The following is a 17,508-nucleotide window of genomic DNA, read 5'->3' as shown; positions in this document are numbered from 1 at the left end:
CACAACCCCCCAAAAAATTTATTCAATTTCACAAAAAGGGGGGAAAAAAGTCAGCATGTTTCTTAACACTTCTGTTTTTAAGAAATGCTCAGGTCTGGAATTTTATAAAAGAGAATTTGGTTGTTTTTGGTTTGTTTTAAGAGTAAGATAGCCTGCAATTAAAAGAAAAATTTGGATTTTTATTCCCTTAAGGTGGAGTTTTATCCCCTCCAATGCAAATCTCAATGTTTCTGGAGTATTGAGAATTTAGGGTCAAATTACACCAAGATTGTTGTGATGGTTCCTCTTATCAATGAATCTTGTATCAATTTAAAAGATCAGCAGAAAAGAATTTTTCGTTTTTAAACTTAATTTTATTCTCAGTTGCATATTCCTTCCCTCTACCTCCCTCAACCATTCAGAAGGCAAGAAAAATAAAATACCTTATTAATATGCAGACAAGCAAAATAAATTTCTAATTAACCATTTTAGCAGATAAATTTTTTAAAGCTCAGAAAAGGCCTACCACTAACAAGAACCTTATATGTCTTGCCAACTTGGCTTAAAATAGAGAGGGATCAATCTTTGCTCCAAAGTTATTTAGGGTTTCACTGTATCCCAGTCAGGACAGTGCCACCATAGAGGAGACACAGAGAACTACCAGGAGTTCCTGCCAAGAAGTTAGAAAGAACTATCATTTCCTCATTTTCAATCCCCAAAAGATTTTCAGCACTGCTTATTGCTTTATTTATCAGCAATAGGAAATAAGTCACTACCCAGGAAAACTTGCCAAATGAATAGAGTTAAGATGCTATCAGAAAATATCAACCAAATTGTTTAAGTACATCAGTGATTACAAAATTGCTTATTAAATAAGGGGAAGAAAGAAATCCAGCTACATACTTCCTAAACCAACTGGTTCAGAAGGCGTCAAATTCTGTGAGATTTAAAGGGCCTGAAGGATCCAGATTTTTCAGGTTCTAATTGGCTGTGTATAATTGCTTCAACATCATGGGAAGCAGATGGGCCTTATTTCTTCCAGGTAAGTAAAAAGGGGAGAGCAACTATCACAATCCATATTTAACTTGTAGGTGAGGGAGTAACTAAATTGAGAATGCTCTCTGTCTTTGCCGGCTCACCTTGTGTCAGGTTCCTTACTTGTGGTTATTTCTCTACTTTAGCCATTTTGCCAAGATGAAAAGAGGGATAAAGAGGAAAGATAAAAATTAAATCAGTTTGTGTAGTATGTTTTAGTAGCACACATATATGTACAAATGTTTGATAGAAGATGAAGTTGAAATGGGATGATGATCAACCCTGATGGATTTGCTCCATCAGTACCATAATCAGGGACAATTTTAGGGGATCTATAAAGGAGAATACCATCTGTATCCAGGGAAGGAATTGTGGAGTATAAATGCAGACCATTGTCATGTGTATTGTGTAATTTTGCTATCTCTAATGCTATCTTTCTTCTTTTTTGTATCTGTTTCTCCTCTCAACACATTCAATTTGGATCTATGGATCATGGAAGCAAATGTAAAGACTATATCAGAGTGCCTTCTGTTGGGGAGGGGAGGGAAGGGAGGAAGGGAGAAAAAAATTGTAAAATTCAAAACCTTGCAAAAATGATTAGTGTATGTAATTGGAAAACAAAATATAATAATTAAAAGAAGAAAAAGAGGAGGTTGAAGCTGTTGAATAAAATGTGAGTTTGGAATTTTCTAGAGATTACAATATTCCATGAAAAAGATTTCTACTTTTCCATTTTATTGGATAGAAATTTGATTTATAGGGGACTGGATTCTAAGGATTTCTGAAATATCAAACTTAAGTTAAATGAAAATCAAAAACTCATAAATTTAATAGCTGGAAAGCTGGATTTAGAAAAAGAGAAACTGGATTTGGATTCTACTTTTGCTAATTAATTCCTCATTTATAAAATTAGGTGCATGGATCCAGTGATATCAACTGTCCTATTTAACTCTAAGTTCAATTATCTTGTGGGGAAAATAAATTCTAAATCATGGGATTTTTGAGCTTCAAGTAATCTCAGAGATAATTCCCTCATTTTACAGAGGAGAAGACTGAAGCACAGAGAGTTAACATGACCAAGGGATCAGAGAAAGAGGCAGAGTCAGAATTGGGACTCAGGTTTCCTTCTTCCTTGGTCACCCTTTCAATGAAGCAGTGTTGGCTACATTTTCACTCATATTCCCTGACTCACTGATCGTGGTGGGGGGAGTTGAAATGGTCTTTTGTTCCCCACTGCAGTTTTCAGACTCTTCCCATTCATTCATCATTCAGCAATCCCTCCTTTGACATTCATAAAATTAATTTTTTCCACTTTTCATAGTCTGGTAACTATTATCTACTGACCCTTAATACATTCTTCATTCTCAATAAGTTAAATAACTGGCTCCCAGAATTCCTTCTCATCCCAATTCTCACCCCTATTCTAAGGGACTTGAAAATATGTGTTTATTGCTGTCTCAACTATCTTAATTTCTGATTTCCTTAATCTATTCGTTTCCCAAGACTTTACTCCTCTACTCCACTTCATCTTCACATAATGATGGTCATACCCTTGGTACTATTACCATCATTGTTATTTAAATTACAATGAAGTCAGATAGTGGGAAAATTCCAGGGTTGGGATTTGGCAAGGTATGATCTGCAATAAGAAAAAGCAGCAAGAATAGTGTAGAGTTGAACTGTTCGATGGTAATAGTAATAATAACAATAACTAACATTCATATAACACTTTAAAGTTTTCAAAGAACTTTACATATATTATCTCACATTATTCTCACAACCTGGGAGGTTAGTGCTATTATTGTCATCTCTATTTTACATATAAGGAAACTGAGGCTGAGAGAGATAAGTGACTTGCCCAGGACCACAAAGCCAGTAAATAGACTAGCTTTGAATTCAAGTCTTACTGCCCCCATGCCCTGTGCTCTTTCCACTACACCATTTGACTGCCTGACATTTTAAACTGAAATGGCAGAAATCACAAATTCATCCACATAGGGTCCTCTACACATTTTTGCTTGTTAATCTCATCTGGATTAATCCAAGTTACTTTCTTGCTGTAAGAAGGCAATCCTGTCACAGCTTCCTAAGTATTCCCCTATCCCATTCACCACAGAAGTTACCTTCTTTCTTCAAGTCTTCCATACCATACTTTCCTTACCTCTTTTCATATTTTAACTCAAAAAATTAGGCCACTCACTGAGAGTTCCCCTTTCTCTCTTCAATATCTCATATTTCCTGAACAGGTATAAAGAGATTTATGGGTCAAATTGTGATTTACCTCAGTTTGGTCCAAGCTCCCTAGTCCAAACAGCTCTGTAATTGGAAGTACAAAGCAAAAGAATTATTAGAATTGTGCTTAGAGGTTCTAGATTCAAATCCTGACTTGGGACTTGCTACCCATATGACCTTAGGAAAGTTCTTTCCACTCCCTGACCTCAGTTTCTTCCTCTATAAAATGAGGGAAGACTGTATCTAGAGGACCTCTTTATGATCCCTTCCAGCTCTAAATCCTAGCCATAGTCAGATTCCATCCATGAAGATAATGTGACAGAGGGAAGAGAGCCATTAACAAAGTAAGGAAACTGGTCTCAAATTCTGGCTCTTCCATGTAAGCACAGTGACTCCTTGAAAGTTGCCACCTCAGGGGTGGCTAGGTGGTGCAGTGGATAAAGCATGGGCCCTGGAGTCAGAAGTACCTGGGTTCAAATCTAGTCTCAGACACTTAATAATTACCTAGCTATGTGGCCTTGGGCAAGTTACTTAACCCCATTTGCCTTGCAAAAACCTAAAAAAAAAGAGTTACCACCTCTCTGAGTTTCATTTTCTTCATGTGTAAAATGGGAACAAAATTGCCTATCCTGCCTACTCCATGACCTTGTGTTAAGGAAAAGTTTTTGTCAAAGACTCTAGAAACCAGAGATGGTTCTGGCATCCCCAGGTCTTTGGCCTTCACCATGTTGTGGTTTCTTGACTTTCCCCTTCCCTCTATTTCTTGAGCCCTACCCCATGAGAACTGTGATGTAGGTCAGGTTGGCGCCCTTGAAACAATAGTGAGTAAAAAAAAAAAAAAAATAGTAGTTTGAGTGCAGATAGAAATTAATCCAAACACAGAGATCTCCTCTTCCTCCCCAGAGTCCTACCCCCCCATACCTATGGTTCTTGGATTCTTTTCTCAATTTTGTATAATACATGAGAGCCAATCCTAGAATTCAAATGAGAGGCTCCAGGTTCAAATCCCTCTCTGGGTCTCAATTTTTCATTCTTGACAATTAGATTGGTTGGTTACCTTGGACAAGTCACTTAATCCTGATTGCCTCACATTCAAGGTCATCTCCAGTCTTCCTAATTCTTAACTGGTCACTGGACCCTGATAGCTCCAGAGAAGAAAATGAGGCTTGTGACTCTGCTTAGCACCCCTCACTCAAATTCAATACATGGGCTTGTCATGACATCATTTACCTGGTATTATGTTCTTCTTTGAGAATGAAAGACAAACAACAACATGTGATCTCTAATGACCCTTCCACTTCACACATTCTATGAGGTAAATAGGTAGTTCAGTGGATAGAGTGCTAGCCCAGACTCTATATAAGACTTGAATTCAAATCCAGAAGAAGATGCTTTTCAGTTGTGTGACCCTGGGTAAGTCACTTAATCATTCTTTGTCTTTTATTTCTCCATCTGTAAAATGGGGGTATTAATACCATCTATCTCCCAGGGTTGTTGTTGTGAGGATCAAATGAAATAATATTTCTCAAGCAATTTGCAAACTTCAAAGTCTTAGAAAAATGCTAACTATGGTTATCATTATGATCTCTCTGAGTCCAAGGCCAGGAGGGAGATAGATGATTGATTCATAGGACTAGAAACCTGAGGATTCTTTCTCCCTTAGATTCATAGTCTACTGATGATGATGATGATGATGATAATGATGATGATGATGATGATGATGATGATGATGATGGTCCTTCACTCTTTTTTTAATGTTATCAAGATTTTATTTATTTTGAGATTTACAATTTTCCCCCAATCTTGCCTCCCTCCACCCACCCCCACAGAAGGCAGTTTGTTAGCATTTACATCATTCCCATAGTATGCATTGAGCTAAATTGAATGTGATGAGAGAGAAATCATCCTTAAGGAAGAAAAATATAGTATGAGATATAGCAGAATTACATAATAAAACAACATTTTTTTAATTAAAGGTAATAGTCTTTAGCCTTTGTTCAAACTCCACAATTCTTTCTCTGGATACAGATGGTATTCTCCATCACAGGTATCCCAAAATTGTCCCTGATTGTAGCCCTGTTGGTATAAGCAAGTCCATTAAAGTTGATCATCACCCCCATGTTGCTGTTAGGTTGTACAATGTTCTTCTGGTTCTGCTCATCTTGATCAGCAACAGTTCATGCAAATCCTTCCAGACTTCCCTGAATTCCCATACCTCTTGGTTTCTAACAGAACAATAGTGTTCCATCATATACAAACCAAAGTTTGTTAAGCCATTACCCAATTAATAGACATTCCCTCAGTTTCCATTTCTTTGCCACTACAAACAGAGTTGATATGGACATTTTTGTTCAGGTGATGTTTTAAGCCTTTTTCATAATCTCTTCAGGATATAGACCCAGTAGTGGTATTGCTGGATCAAAGAGTATACACATTTTTATTGACTTTTGGACATAATTCCAAATTGCTCTCCAGAAAGGTTGGATGCGTTCACAGCTCCACCAACAATGTATTAATGTCCCAGATTTCCCACATCCCTTCCAACATTGATCATTGTCCTTTCTGGTCATACTGGCCAGTCTGAGAGGTGTGAGGGGGTACTTCAGAGATGTTTTAATTTGCATTTCTCTAAGGATTAGTGTAGAGCAATTTTTCATATGACTATGGATTACTTTGATTTCCTCATCTGTAAATTGCCTTTGCATATCCTTTGACCATTTGTCAATTGGGGAACAGCTTCTCTTTTTTTTAAAAATTCGACTTGGGGCAGCTAGGTGGCACAGTGGATAGAGCACTGGCCTTGGAGTCAGGAGTGCCTGAGTTCAAATCAAGCCTCAGACACTTAATAATTACCTAGCCACGTGGCCTTGGGCAAGCCACTTAACCCCATTGCCTTGAAAAAAAATCTAAAACAAAAACAAAAAACAAAAATTTGACTCAGTTCTCTGTATATTTTAGAGATGAGTCCTTTGTCAGAAGTATTAATCATAAAAATTGTTTCCCAATTTACTACATTTCTTTTGATATTGGTTACAGTGGTTTTTGTCTGTGCAAAAGCTTTTTAATTTAATGTAATCAAAATTATCTAGTTTATTTTTAATGTTGTTCTCCATCTCTTCCTTTGTCATGAATTATTTCCCATTCCATAGATCTGACAGGTAAACTATTGCTTGTTCTCCTAGTTTGCTTTTAATATTTTTTTTGCCTAGATCCTGTATCCATTTTGATCTTATCTTGGTTTAGGGCGTGAGATGTTGGTCTAATCCAAGTTTCTTCCATACTACTAATTTTCCCAACAGTTTTTATCAAAGAGAGAATTTTTATCCCAATAACTGGACTCTTTGGGTTTATCAAGCAGCAGATTACTATAATCATTTCCTGCTATTGCACCTTGTCTATTCCACTGATCTGCCCTCTATTTCTTAGCCAATACCAGACAGTTTTGATGACTGATGCTTTATAATATAATTTCAGGTCTGGTAAAGTTAAGCCACCTTCTTTTGCACTTTTTTCATTAAATCCCTGGAGATTCTTGACTTTTTATTTCTCCATATGAATGTACTTACAATTTTTTCTAACTCTTAAAGTAATTTTTTTGGAATTTTTATTGATAGGGCACTAAACAAGTAGTTTAATTTTGGTAGAATTGTCATTTTTATAATATTTGCTTGGCCGATCCATGAGCAGTTATTTTCCCAGTTATTTAAGTCTCGTGTTATTTGTGTGAGAAGTGTTTTGTAATAGTTTTCAAAAAGTTTCTGAGTCTGCCCTTGACAGGTACACTCCCAGGTATTTTATATTGTCTGAAGTTACTTTGAATGGAATTTCTCCTTCTAGCTCTTTCTGTTGTATCTTGCAAGTCATATATAAAAATGTTGAGGATTTATCCTGCTACTTCACTAAAGTTGCTAATTATTTCTAATCGGTTTTTTAGATAATTTTGGGGGGATTCTCTAGGTATACCATCATGTCATCTACAAATAGTGAGAGTTTTGTCTCTTCCTTCCCAATTCCAATTCCTTCAATCTTTTTTCTTCTCTAATTGCTGAAACTAACATTTCAAATATGATATTGAATAGTAGTGGTAATAATGGGCATCCTTGTTTCACCCCTGATCATATTGGGATGCCTCTAGCCTATCCCCATTGCATATAATACTTGTTGATGGTTTCATATAGATACTGTTTATTATATTAAGGAACAAACCATTTATTCCTACACTCTCTAGTGTTTATTCCTATGTTCTCTAGTGTTTTTAGTAGGAATGGGTGCTGTATTTTATCAAAAGCTTTTACAGCATCTATTGATATAAACATATAATTTCTGATAGGTTTACTGTTGATATAATTAATTATACTGACAGTTTTCCCTACATTCCTGGGACAAATCCTACTCGGTCATAATGTATTATCCTAGTGATAACTTATTGTAGTTGTTTTGCTAAGATCTTATTTAAGATTTTTGCATCTGAATTCATCAGGGAGATAGGTCTATAATTTTCTTTCTCTGTTTTAACTCTTCCTGGTTTAGGTATCAGCACCATATTAGTGTCCTAGAAAGAGTCAACCAGAGTTCCATCTTAACCTATTTTTCTTTACATCTTTTCCAGGCAATGGGGTTGAGTGGCTTGCCCAAGGCTACATGGCTAGTTAATTATTAAGTGTCTGAGACCGGATTTGAACTCAGTACTCCTGACTCCAAGGCCAGGGCTCTATCCACTGCACTACCTAGCTGCCCCTTAACCTATTTTTCCAAAGAGTTTATATAGATTTGGAACCAGTTGTTCCTTAAATGTTTGATAGAATTCACTTGTGAATCCATCTGGCCCTGGAGATTTTTTCTTACGGAGTTCAGTAATGACTTGTTGAATTTCTTTTTTCTGAGAAAGGGTAATTTAGGTATTTAATTTCCTCTTCATTTAACCTGGGCAACTTATATTTTTGTAAATATTCAACCACTTCACTTAGATTGTCAAATTTATTGGTATAGAGTTGGGCAAAATAATTCTGAATTATTACTTTAATTTCCCCCTCATTGGTGGTGAATTCACCTTTTACATTTATGATACTAGCAATTTGGTTTTCTTCTTTCTTTTTTTTAAACAAATTGACCAAAGGTTTATCAATTTTATGGGGGGGGGGGTTCATAAAACCAATTCTTGGTTTTATTTATTAGTTCAACAGTTTTCTTGCTTTTGATTTAATTAATTTCTCCATTAATTTTTAGAATTTCTAATTTGGTATTCAGTTTGGGGGGTTTTAATTTGTTCTTTCTCTAATTTTTTTAGTTGCATATTCAGTTCATTGATTTACTCTTTCTCTAATTTATTCATGTAAGCATTTAAAGATATAATATAGCCCCTTGACAGCCACCTTGAGTGAATCCCATAGGTTTTGGTATGTTGTTTCATTATTGTCATTATCTAGGATAAAATAATTAATTCTTTCTATAATTTGTTGTTTGATCCACTCATTTTTTAAAATGAGGTCATTTAGGTTCCAATTAGTTTTTAATCTGTATCTCCCTAGCCAAATATTGCATGTGATTTTTATTGCATTATGATCTGAGAAAGATGTATTCACTATTTCTGCCTTTCTGCAAATGATCATTAGGTTTTTATACCCTAGTACATGGTCAGTTTTTGTAGTGCCATGAACTGCAGAAAAAAAAAGTATATTCCTTTCTATTCCCATTCGATTTCCTCCATAAGTCTATCATATCTAGATTTCTAACAATCTATTTACCTCCTTAACTTTCTTCTTGTTTGTTTTATGATTAGATTTATCTAAATCTGAGAGCGGGAGGTTGAGGTCTCCCACTCTCCCACTAGTAGAGTTTTGCTGTCTGTGTCTTCCTGGACCTCTTTCAACTTCTCCTCTAAGAATCTGGATGCTATAGCATTGAGTGCATACATATTTATTATTGAAATTACTTTTTTGTCTATGGTACCTTTTAGGAAGATACAGCTTGCTTCCTCATCTCTTTTAATGCTATCTATTTTTGCAGTTCCTTTGTCTGAGAAAAGGATTGCTAGCCCTGCTTTTTTTCCTTCAACTGGAGCAAAATATATATATATATATAATCTGCTTCAGATGAGTTTCTTGTAAGCAGCATATTGCAAGATTCTGGTTTTAATCTACTCTGCTATTCACTTACATTTTAAGAGAAAGTTCATCCCATCTACATTCAAAATTATAAATACTCTTTATTGCCCTCCATGTTATCTTCCCTCTGTTTGTATTTTAGCCTTTTTTTCTCTTTATCCATATTCCCCAGTGTTTTGTTTCTTAATCCCACCAGCTTCAGTGTGTTTGCCCTCCTATATCCAACACCTATCCCTTTTTTTCCCCTTTCCCTTTGCCCCTTCTTCCTTCCCTTGCTTCTATTGATTGCCCTTTTCCTCCCCCTCCCCATGTCCCCTTTTAACACTTTAAAGGTAAGATGAGTTTCTTAACTTGACTGAGTGTGTGTAGAGGTTAACTTTATGCCAATCTGATAAGAGTAAGATTCAGGTGGTTCTTACCTCCTCCCTTCTTCCCCTCTATTGCAATCAGTCATTTGAACCTCTTAATGTAATGAGATTTACCCCCATTCAGTCTCCTTCATCCTCCTGTCTCTTTACTGTCCTCCTTTTTGAGGAAGTATTGGTTTTAAATCATTCTATCTGAGTCACAGAAAGGTCATGAATGTCCATCACTTCTGGCTATTCTTTCTGCTAGAATTACAATCATTGAGAGTTATTAGGTCTTTCTCCCAGGTAAGAATATATCCAGTTTCATCTTACTGGATAACAGTTTCTTGAATAAGTAATTCATATCCATGTCTTCTGGCTAATTAAATTCTCTCTAATAGAGTTACAATTCTCAAGAGTTGTTAAAGTCTTCCTTCCTGGTAGGGATATTGCCAGTTTCATTTTATTTGATAACAGTTTTTTCCCCTTCCCTCCCTTTTTTCAATTTTACCTTTTTAATATGTCTCTTGAGTCTCCTATTTGAAGTCCAAATTTTCTATTAAGCTCTGGTCTTTTCATCAGGAAAAGTTGGAAGTCTCCTATTTTATTAAATGTCCATCTTTTGCCCTGGAAGAAAAGGCTCAGTTTTGCCAGATAATGGATTCTTGGCTGCAATCAAAGCTCCCTTGCTTTGCATAATATTGCATTCCAGGCTTTTGATCCCTTAATGCTGATGCTGCCAAATCCTGTGTAATTACTGTGACTCCTTAGCATTTAAATTGTTTCTTTCTGGCTGTTTGTAGGATTTTCTCTTCTATCTGATAGTTCTGGAATTTGACTACAATATTCCTTGGTGTTTTCATTTGGGGATCCCTTTCCAGAGGGGATTGACATATTTTTTCAATAACTACTTTGCCCTCTTGTCCCTTGACATCAGAGCAGTTTCCCATCACTAAATCCTGTAATATTGAGTCCAGGCTTTTTTTCCTCTTCAATGTTTTCAAGAAGACCAATAATTTTTAGGTTATCGTTCCTTGATTTATTCTCAAGGTCAGTGGTTTTCTTCTTGCAAGGTGTTAATCTTCTCTAGGGTTTCCTTTACCAAATATTCCAAATTATTTTTAAACTCCTTCCTGATTTCTTCAAGGAAATCTTTCTGTGCTGGAGACCAAATCATATTCTCTTCAAGGGTTCTACATCTCTCTGAATTAAGGTCTTTTCCTTCTAGGAATTTTTCTATAGACCCCCCCCCTTTCTCTAGTGTTTCATCATTTTCCTAAGATCTTGTGTTGGGAAGGGGTTCGTTCACAGAGGTTTAGTATTGAGATCCCTAGAGGCTTTACTCACTGAGTGTAATATCTCCAGCTAGCCAGTAGGAGTGTTGGAAGCTTTTCTCACTGAATGTAATCTCTCCTCCCAGCCAGTAAGGGTGCTAGAGGCTGGAACCTAACCTGCACCCTTCCTGTAAGTCCCAGACTGTCAGTCCCACAGCTATGCCTCCACTCACTGCTTGTTTCTCAGAGTGAAGTGGTTCCCAGAGCAAAAGCCCCGGGGCTGAGCTGAGATTAGTCTGGCCCCTCCCCCACTGGCTGTTGGAGCTCTGCACCCACCACACCACCACCCCCTCCAAAGACAGGCCTCCATCTAGGTGTTCTCCTGGCTTCTCTTTCTGGGTTTCATCAATAGGACTTCCATTAAGAGGTTTGGTTCATATTGTTTATGATGGAAAATCAGGAGACCTTAACATAGGGCCTGGCTTCTCTCTACCATCTTGGCCACAAATAAGTGTTGGTCCTTCACTCTTTTTGTGTTTTAGGTTTTTGCAAGGCAAATGGGGTTAAGTTGGCTTGCCCAAGACCACACAACTAAGTAATTATTGAGTGTCTGAGGCCGAATTTGAACTCAGGTCCTCCTGACTCCAGGGCCGGTACTCTATTCACTGCACCACCTATCTGCCCCTGGTCCTTCACTCTTGAAGAAGACCATGACATCAGGGGAGATGATGCCATGACAAGCACATAAATTAGATTAGAGTGAGGGGGTGCTGTGCTAAATCACCAGCCTCACTTTCTCCTCCAGAGCCATATGGGTCCAGTGGCCAGAAAAGAATCACAAAGATGGGAGATGGCCTTGTATGTGAAGCAGTCCGGACTAAATGACTTGCCCAAGGTCACACAGCTAGATTCTACTCCCATCCTCCTGATTCCAAGGCCAATGCTCTACAGGAGTTGGAAAGATCATTCAAAACCCTAATTCCCACAGTTATGAAAATTAATACCCAGAGAGGATAAATGATTTGCTGATGTGATGCATCAACTAGAAGTTTCCTTCCTTCCTTCCTTCCTTCCTTCCTTCCTTCCTTCCTTCCTTCCTTTTTTCCTTTCTTTCTCTCTTGTTTTTATCTTGCCCAGGCTAGAAATACAGTAGCCATACAGCCCAATTCCAATACTATTGATATAAATGATTTAATTTGTTCCTTTTTCTGACCTGGGGGTTCAACCCCCCTGGGGGATCTACCTGGGGATCTACCAGATTTATGTGTACATCTGATCAGTTTTAACCCTAATATAGCACACTTCTTCTGAACTTGAACTCTAATAACCTAACAGTCTTAACCTCCCTCAGTAGCAGGATTAAAGTTACCATGAAGAGATGATTTTTGCAATCCCCTACAAAGTCAGAACTTCTGTGATGCTAAGATGAGAATCAGGTCCCAGAGGCAGTTGGAGTAGCATGAGGTTAAAAACCAAGAAGAGGAGAGGAGAGGGAGAGAAGAGGGAGAGGAGAGGGAGAGGAGAGGGAAAGGAGGGCATGGGTGGGGGAGGGGAGGGGAAGAGGGGAGATGATGAGGAGAAAGAAGAGACCTTAACTGGTCTTCCAGATAATGTCAGGAGGATAAGTATACTAGGTGGGTTGGGTAGGGAGACTGAGAGACAGGAATCAGCTCCTGTCCTAATTTCTGTTTGTGGAATTTTCAATTTCTTTTCCAACTGGACACTAGAGGGGCATTCAGATCTGAAGTGGGGGATTGAGGTCATAAAATCTGGAGCATACTGCTTCCATCCTTACTTTCCCATATTTCTCCAAAATGGTCCCTGCCACCATCCTCCCTCTTCTCCCAAGATCTTGCCTCTTCCTTTAACCTCCCTACCAAACAAAGAAAAAATCAGACCCAGGTCGGGGTCTCTACCAGAAGAGCCATAATGCCAAGATTGAGGGATTGGGGACTTTGGACAACAGAAGGAGGCTGAGGAGATTTCAAAAACTTGTCCATCCCCAGGGACAGCTTAGAGAAAAAGACTCCAAGACTGGTCAGGACTGTACTGTAGGGAAATATGTTTGTTGTTATAGTGTTTGGGATCAAATCTAAGGCCCAGGTGCCCAGCTTTATTCCAAGGCCTGCTCCTCACCCTTAGACATATGGCTAGGAGACAGGCTCAGCCTTACCAAAAAAGCCTAATAGTCATAGAATAACTTTAGAGCTGGAAGATCCCATAGTGATCATTGAAGCCAATGTTCCCATCTCACAAAGGAGAAAAATGAGGCCAGAGGGGAACTATCTTGCCCAAGATCACAGAGCTAATAAGTAACAGGGCTGACATTTAAACTCAGGTTCTCCACCTTCAAAGCCAGTGCTTGTCACACCATGTCACCCTGCCCCAGGTCTCCCTCTGTCTCCCAGCTCTGCTGCAGCCCTCCTGGTTATGAAGCCCTAGCTCCAGGATTTCCCTTTAAGCCTGAAGCCCATCAGGGGTTCCAATTGAGAGCATTCTAGGGTGACTCAGTGATTCCATTCTATCCAGGAAATAACTAAGGGCCTGCCCTCCACTCTGTCATTTCTCCATGACCTCCTACCCATAGGCCAGTCCCTCAGGCTGTCTCTTTCTCTCCCTCCCCCTGCCTAACAGTTGGAGTGCTCCAGAGACCATAGATTCAACTCAATCTTCATAACAACCCAATTCACAGAATCTCAGAGTCCTGAAACACCCAGAAGACCCCTGATTCAACAAAATCTGGATGAGAATCCCCTGTATGGAATCCACAATTTGGCACTTTGCTTAAAACTATCCCCAGTGGTGGGGAGCCCACAATACCTTGAGGAAGTTTATTCAACTTTTGGATGGGATATTCTCCCTAGAACAAAGGATTTCATCTTTCTATCCACCCTATCCCTGTGCTCCAACCTTCTCTAAAGGGTTTAGGTATTAATGGAATTCAAGAACAAAATAACAGAAGTCTCAAGAGTCTATCACCTGATCCAAAAAGCCAGATTTGGAATGAGGAAATGGAAGCCCAGCTAACTTTTGTTAGATGACTTTTCCAAGGTTACAAAGGTTGCTTTGTTCAGTTGTGTCTGACTTTTCATGTCCTCATTTCAGATTTTCTGGGCAGAGACTCTGGAGTGGTTTGCCATTTTCTTCTCTACCTCATTTGGCAGATGAGGAAACTGAGAAACAAAGAGGGGAAGAGACTTTCCCAAGGTCCCACAGGTAAATGGCAGTGATGAGACAGATAGGTGGAGTCAAAAGGGCAACATCCTTGAAAAGAAACAGTAGAAGGGAAGGTAAAGAAAGAAGAGTAGGCACTCCAGATACATCTACCTCTCCCCCTACAACCAATTTTTTCCTTCCCCAATATTTTTTCCTTAGCCCAGATTCAGGGTTTCTTCTCTGCCTGCAACTTCATTTAGTCTTCAGTGGGTTTTTGTTTCAACAACTACCCTGAGGGTGTGTTTTAGTCAGTGGTCCATTGGGGAAGTAGGTGGACCAGTGGAAAAAGTACAGGACCAGAATCAGGAAGACCTGAGTTCAAATTTGGTCTCAAACAAATTTGGCTCAGTTTCTTCACCTGTCAAGTGAACTGGAGAAGGAAATGGCAAACCATGACAGTATTTCTGCCAAGAAAATCTCAAATGGGGATGCGGAGTCAGACAGGATTCAACAACAGCAACAACTAGTGGAGGAAAGCATAGTCATATGCCTCAGGTCATGGAGAACCAGAGAGCACTATTGGAACATCATCATCTTAAGGATAGAATGACATGACTTTTGTTTCTTTTTTCCCATTGCTGGCCACAGAATGAGCACTTAATAAAGGATTGATGAGATCATCTTAGCTCACCAGTTTTTGTGGGTCAGCATTAGGTTGAACGAGGTGGGTTAGTCAAACCCCAGGACTGTGACGTAGTAGACCAGACTTGGTACATTAGTTCAGGTCAATCCATCTCGGATCCACCTGTGGACCATTTGGCAAGAAGAGCTTAAAGGTCATTTTTAGGATAGTGATAGAAGACTCCTGGGGTGACTGGGAAAGTCCTTGGTGGACTCATTTTTTTTTTTTTTGGAAACTGTCTTTCTTGGAGGAATTTGAATATCTTTTTATTAAAGAGATTGACCCTTGGGCTCTGAGTGATCCATCTTCCCAGTTGGGGAACCATGATTTGAATGCTACTCTTTGCCCAGAAAGGGCAACTGAGGCCCAGAGTGAAGAAATGAGCTGCCCTAGGGTCACCAAGTTAATAAGCTTTGGTGATAGGATTCTAACCAGGTATCCTGACTCCCTTCCAGTGTCTCTCTTTTCCTAGTATACCTGTTGAGAATGCTTTCTCTCCCCTTCAGTTTTTTCTTATTTCAAACTCAGGTCTCTTAACTTCCTGTTCAGGTATCTCTCCAATGGAATTCAGCTAATGCTTTTTAACATTGGATTGTAAGCACCTTTTGTCTTTTGTCTTTTGTCTCTTTTTGTGTCCATAGTATCTAGTACAATGTTTGCACATAGCAGGTGCTTAATAAAGGTATTTTTAATTGATTGATTAGACTCATAAACCCCCTTGGAAGTCTCTGTGCTGGAAGAGAGAGTCCTAGGAAACCTGGCTTTGAATCCTGGCTCAGTCACCTATTGTCTGTGTGACCTTGAGCAAGTCACTTCCCTTCTCACTGGGCCTCAGTTGTCCAAACTATTAAAAGCAAAATTTTGACTAGATTATCTCCAAAGTCCCTTCCAACTCTAAATCCTACAATGATTACCAAGCTCCCTCAGGCCAGGGACTGACTAGATCATAGAGTCATGTTAATAGGAACCTCCCAATTGATCTAGCCCATGTTTTCTTTTTACATGCAAGGAAAGTGAATTTTTAAACTTCTTTTTTAGTTTTTTTTTTTATTTTTCCCCGGTTACATGTAAAAACAAGTTTTAACATTCATTTTTAAAACTTTGAGTTCTAAATTCTTTCCCTTCTTCCCACCCCTCTCCCTCTCATTGAGAAAGCAAGTTATTTGATATAGGTTAAAAATGTGTAGTCATGCAAAACATTTCCATAATAATCATATTGTGAAAATAAACAGATCCCCTCCCCCCCCAAAAGAAAAGAAACCTCAAGAAAAATAAAGTAAAAAAAAATATGCTTCACTCTATATTCAGTCACCATCAGCTCTGTCTTTGGGGATAGATAGTATTCTTTATCATAAGTCCTTCAGAGTAGTCTTAAATCATAACATTGCTAAGAAAAAGGAAGTCATTCACAGTCAGTTACCCTTCAATACTGCTGTTACATTAAATATTGTATATTGTCCTTTGCATCTGCTCATGTAAGTCTTCCCAGGTATGACTGAGAGCATCTTGTTCATCATTTCTTATAGCAGAATAGCATTTCATCATGTTCAGTTGATGGACATCCCCTCAATTTCCAATTCCTTACCACAGAAAAGAGTTGTTGTACATATCCTTATACATGTGTCTTTTCATCTCTTCTGGAATATAGAATTGGTAGTGGCATTGCTAGATCAAAGGGTAGGCACAATGTACTGTGCCTCTTTCTCACCCCAGGGGAGCAGGCCTTTCCCATCTATTTTCCAAATTGTCTTGAGTTAGAAAATTGTTTCACTCAGTCTTTGTGTGGATTCTGCCACTTTGAATTTCTTTAGAGTCATTTATTAAAGGTATTTGGAGTGATTTGGGGAAAGCTGGGAGAGGCACACTTCTTTTCTTTACTCCATCATCTTGGTTCCATCTCCCTGAAAGCGATTTCTTGAAAGAGGAAGCAATCTAATCTAGACTGGGGAAGGCCAAGACCTTCATCATCCCTAGCCTGCAGGACCTGGACCTTTATTTCTTTCTTTCTTTGGAATTTCAAGACCTGGGTAAGAATCCTACACTATCAAGTAATTATGTGACCTAGGCAGAACACATCAGGGCCTGGGTTTCCTTATCTATAAAATGAAGGGATTGGATCAGATGATCACTAAAGTTCCCTATTCCCCCCCTCTCTCTATTTCAGGACTCTGTGTCTTGGTCCTTTTGAAAACTGCTACAGCCCAGACCTTCTTAGGTGAGTGTGCTTGGAGCCCATCCATCCCCAGCTGGAGACTGAAGGAAGGCCAAGTCAGGGAAAGGCCTGATCTGAGGAACAGGCATAGAGAGGAGCTGCCTCTGCAACTCAACAGACCCCACTCAGATCTTTTGATCTATATCCCCTCTCCAATGCTTGCCACCTGACTTGAGATTGAATCCCCTCTCTATTACTGGCAAGCTGCATGGTCCTGAGCAACCAAGGCCCCAGTTTCCAGATCTATATAATGGAGGTAATGATACTTGTGCCATGGCATGGACCTCACAGTGTTGTATGGTATTTTAAGGTGTAGTGTATATGTATTATCTTTATTAAAATTATTAATAGCCTCACTAATTCCTCTGCACCCCAATTAAATGATGAGGAAAAAACAAGCTATTTTTTGTTCTCCTTTATCCACCAGGGTCACAGGTTAGCCAGTTAGCTAAGTACATAAGCCATGAACTGCCCAAGTCCACCACCC

At 38.8% G+C, this 17,508-nt stretch overlaps 1 protein-coding gene across 3 annotated transcripts in view; it reads left to right on the top strand.

Annotated features, from left to right (window-relative positions):
* The first annotated feature begins 664 nt into the window (after positions 1-664).
* Positions 665-17,508, top strand: part of LOC141500466 (adhesion G protein-coupled receptor E3-like) — a 79,638-nt gene continuing 62,794 nt past the window's right edge. For 2 of the 3 annotated variants that reach the window (XM_074203646.1, XM_074203644.1), the window contains exons 1-2: positions 665-1,021; positions 16,974-17,024. In XM_074203646.1, coding sequence (XP_074059747.1) covers positions 991-1,021; positions 16,974-17,024 — 82 coding nt within the window. In that variant the 5' untranslated portion in view covers positions 665-990. The remainder of the gene's footprint in view (positions 1,022-16,973; positions 17,025-17,508) is intronic. The other variant, XM_074203645.1, reaches the window with a different exon arrangement.

The sequence above is a fragment of the Macrotis lagotis genome, chromosome X (genome assembly GCF_037893015.1).
Source record: "Macrotis lagotis isolate mMagLag1 chromosome X, bilby.v1.9.chrom.fasta, whole genome shotgun sequence".
In the NCBI taxonomy this organism is placed as follows: Eukaryota; Metazoa; Chordata; class Mammalia; order Peramelemorphia; family Peramelidae; genus Macrotis; species Macrotis lagotis.
Note: the sequence above shows the minus strand (reverse complement) of the source record. Positions and strands in the feature narration are given on the sequence as shown.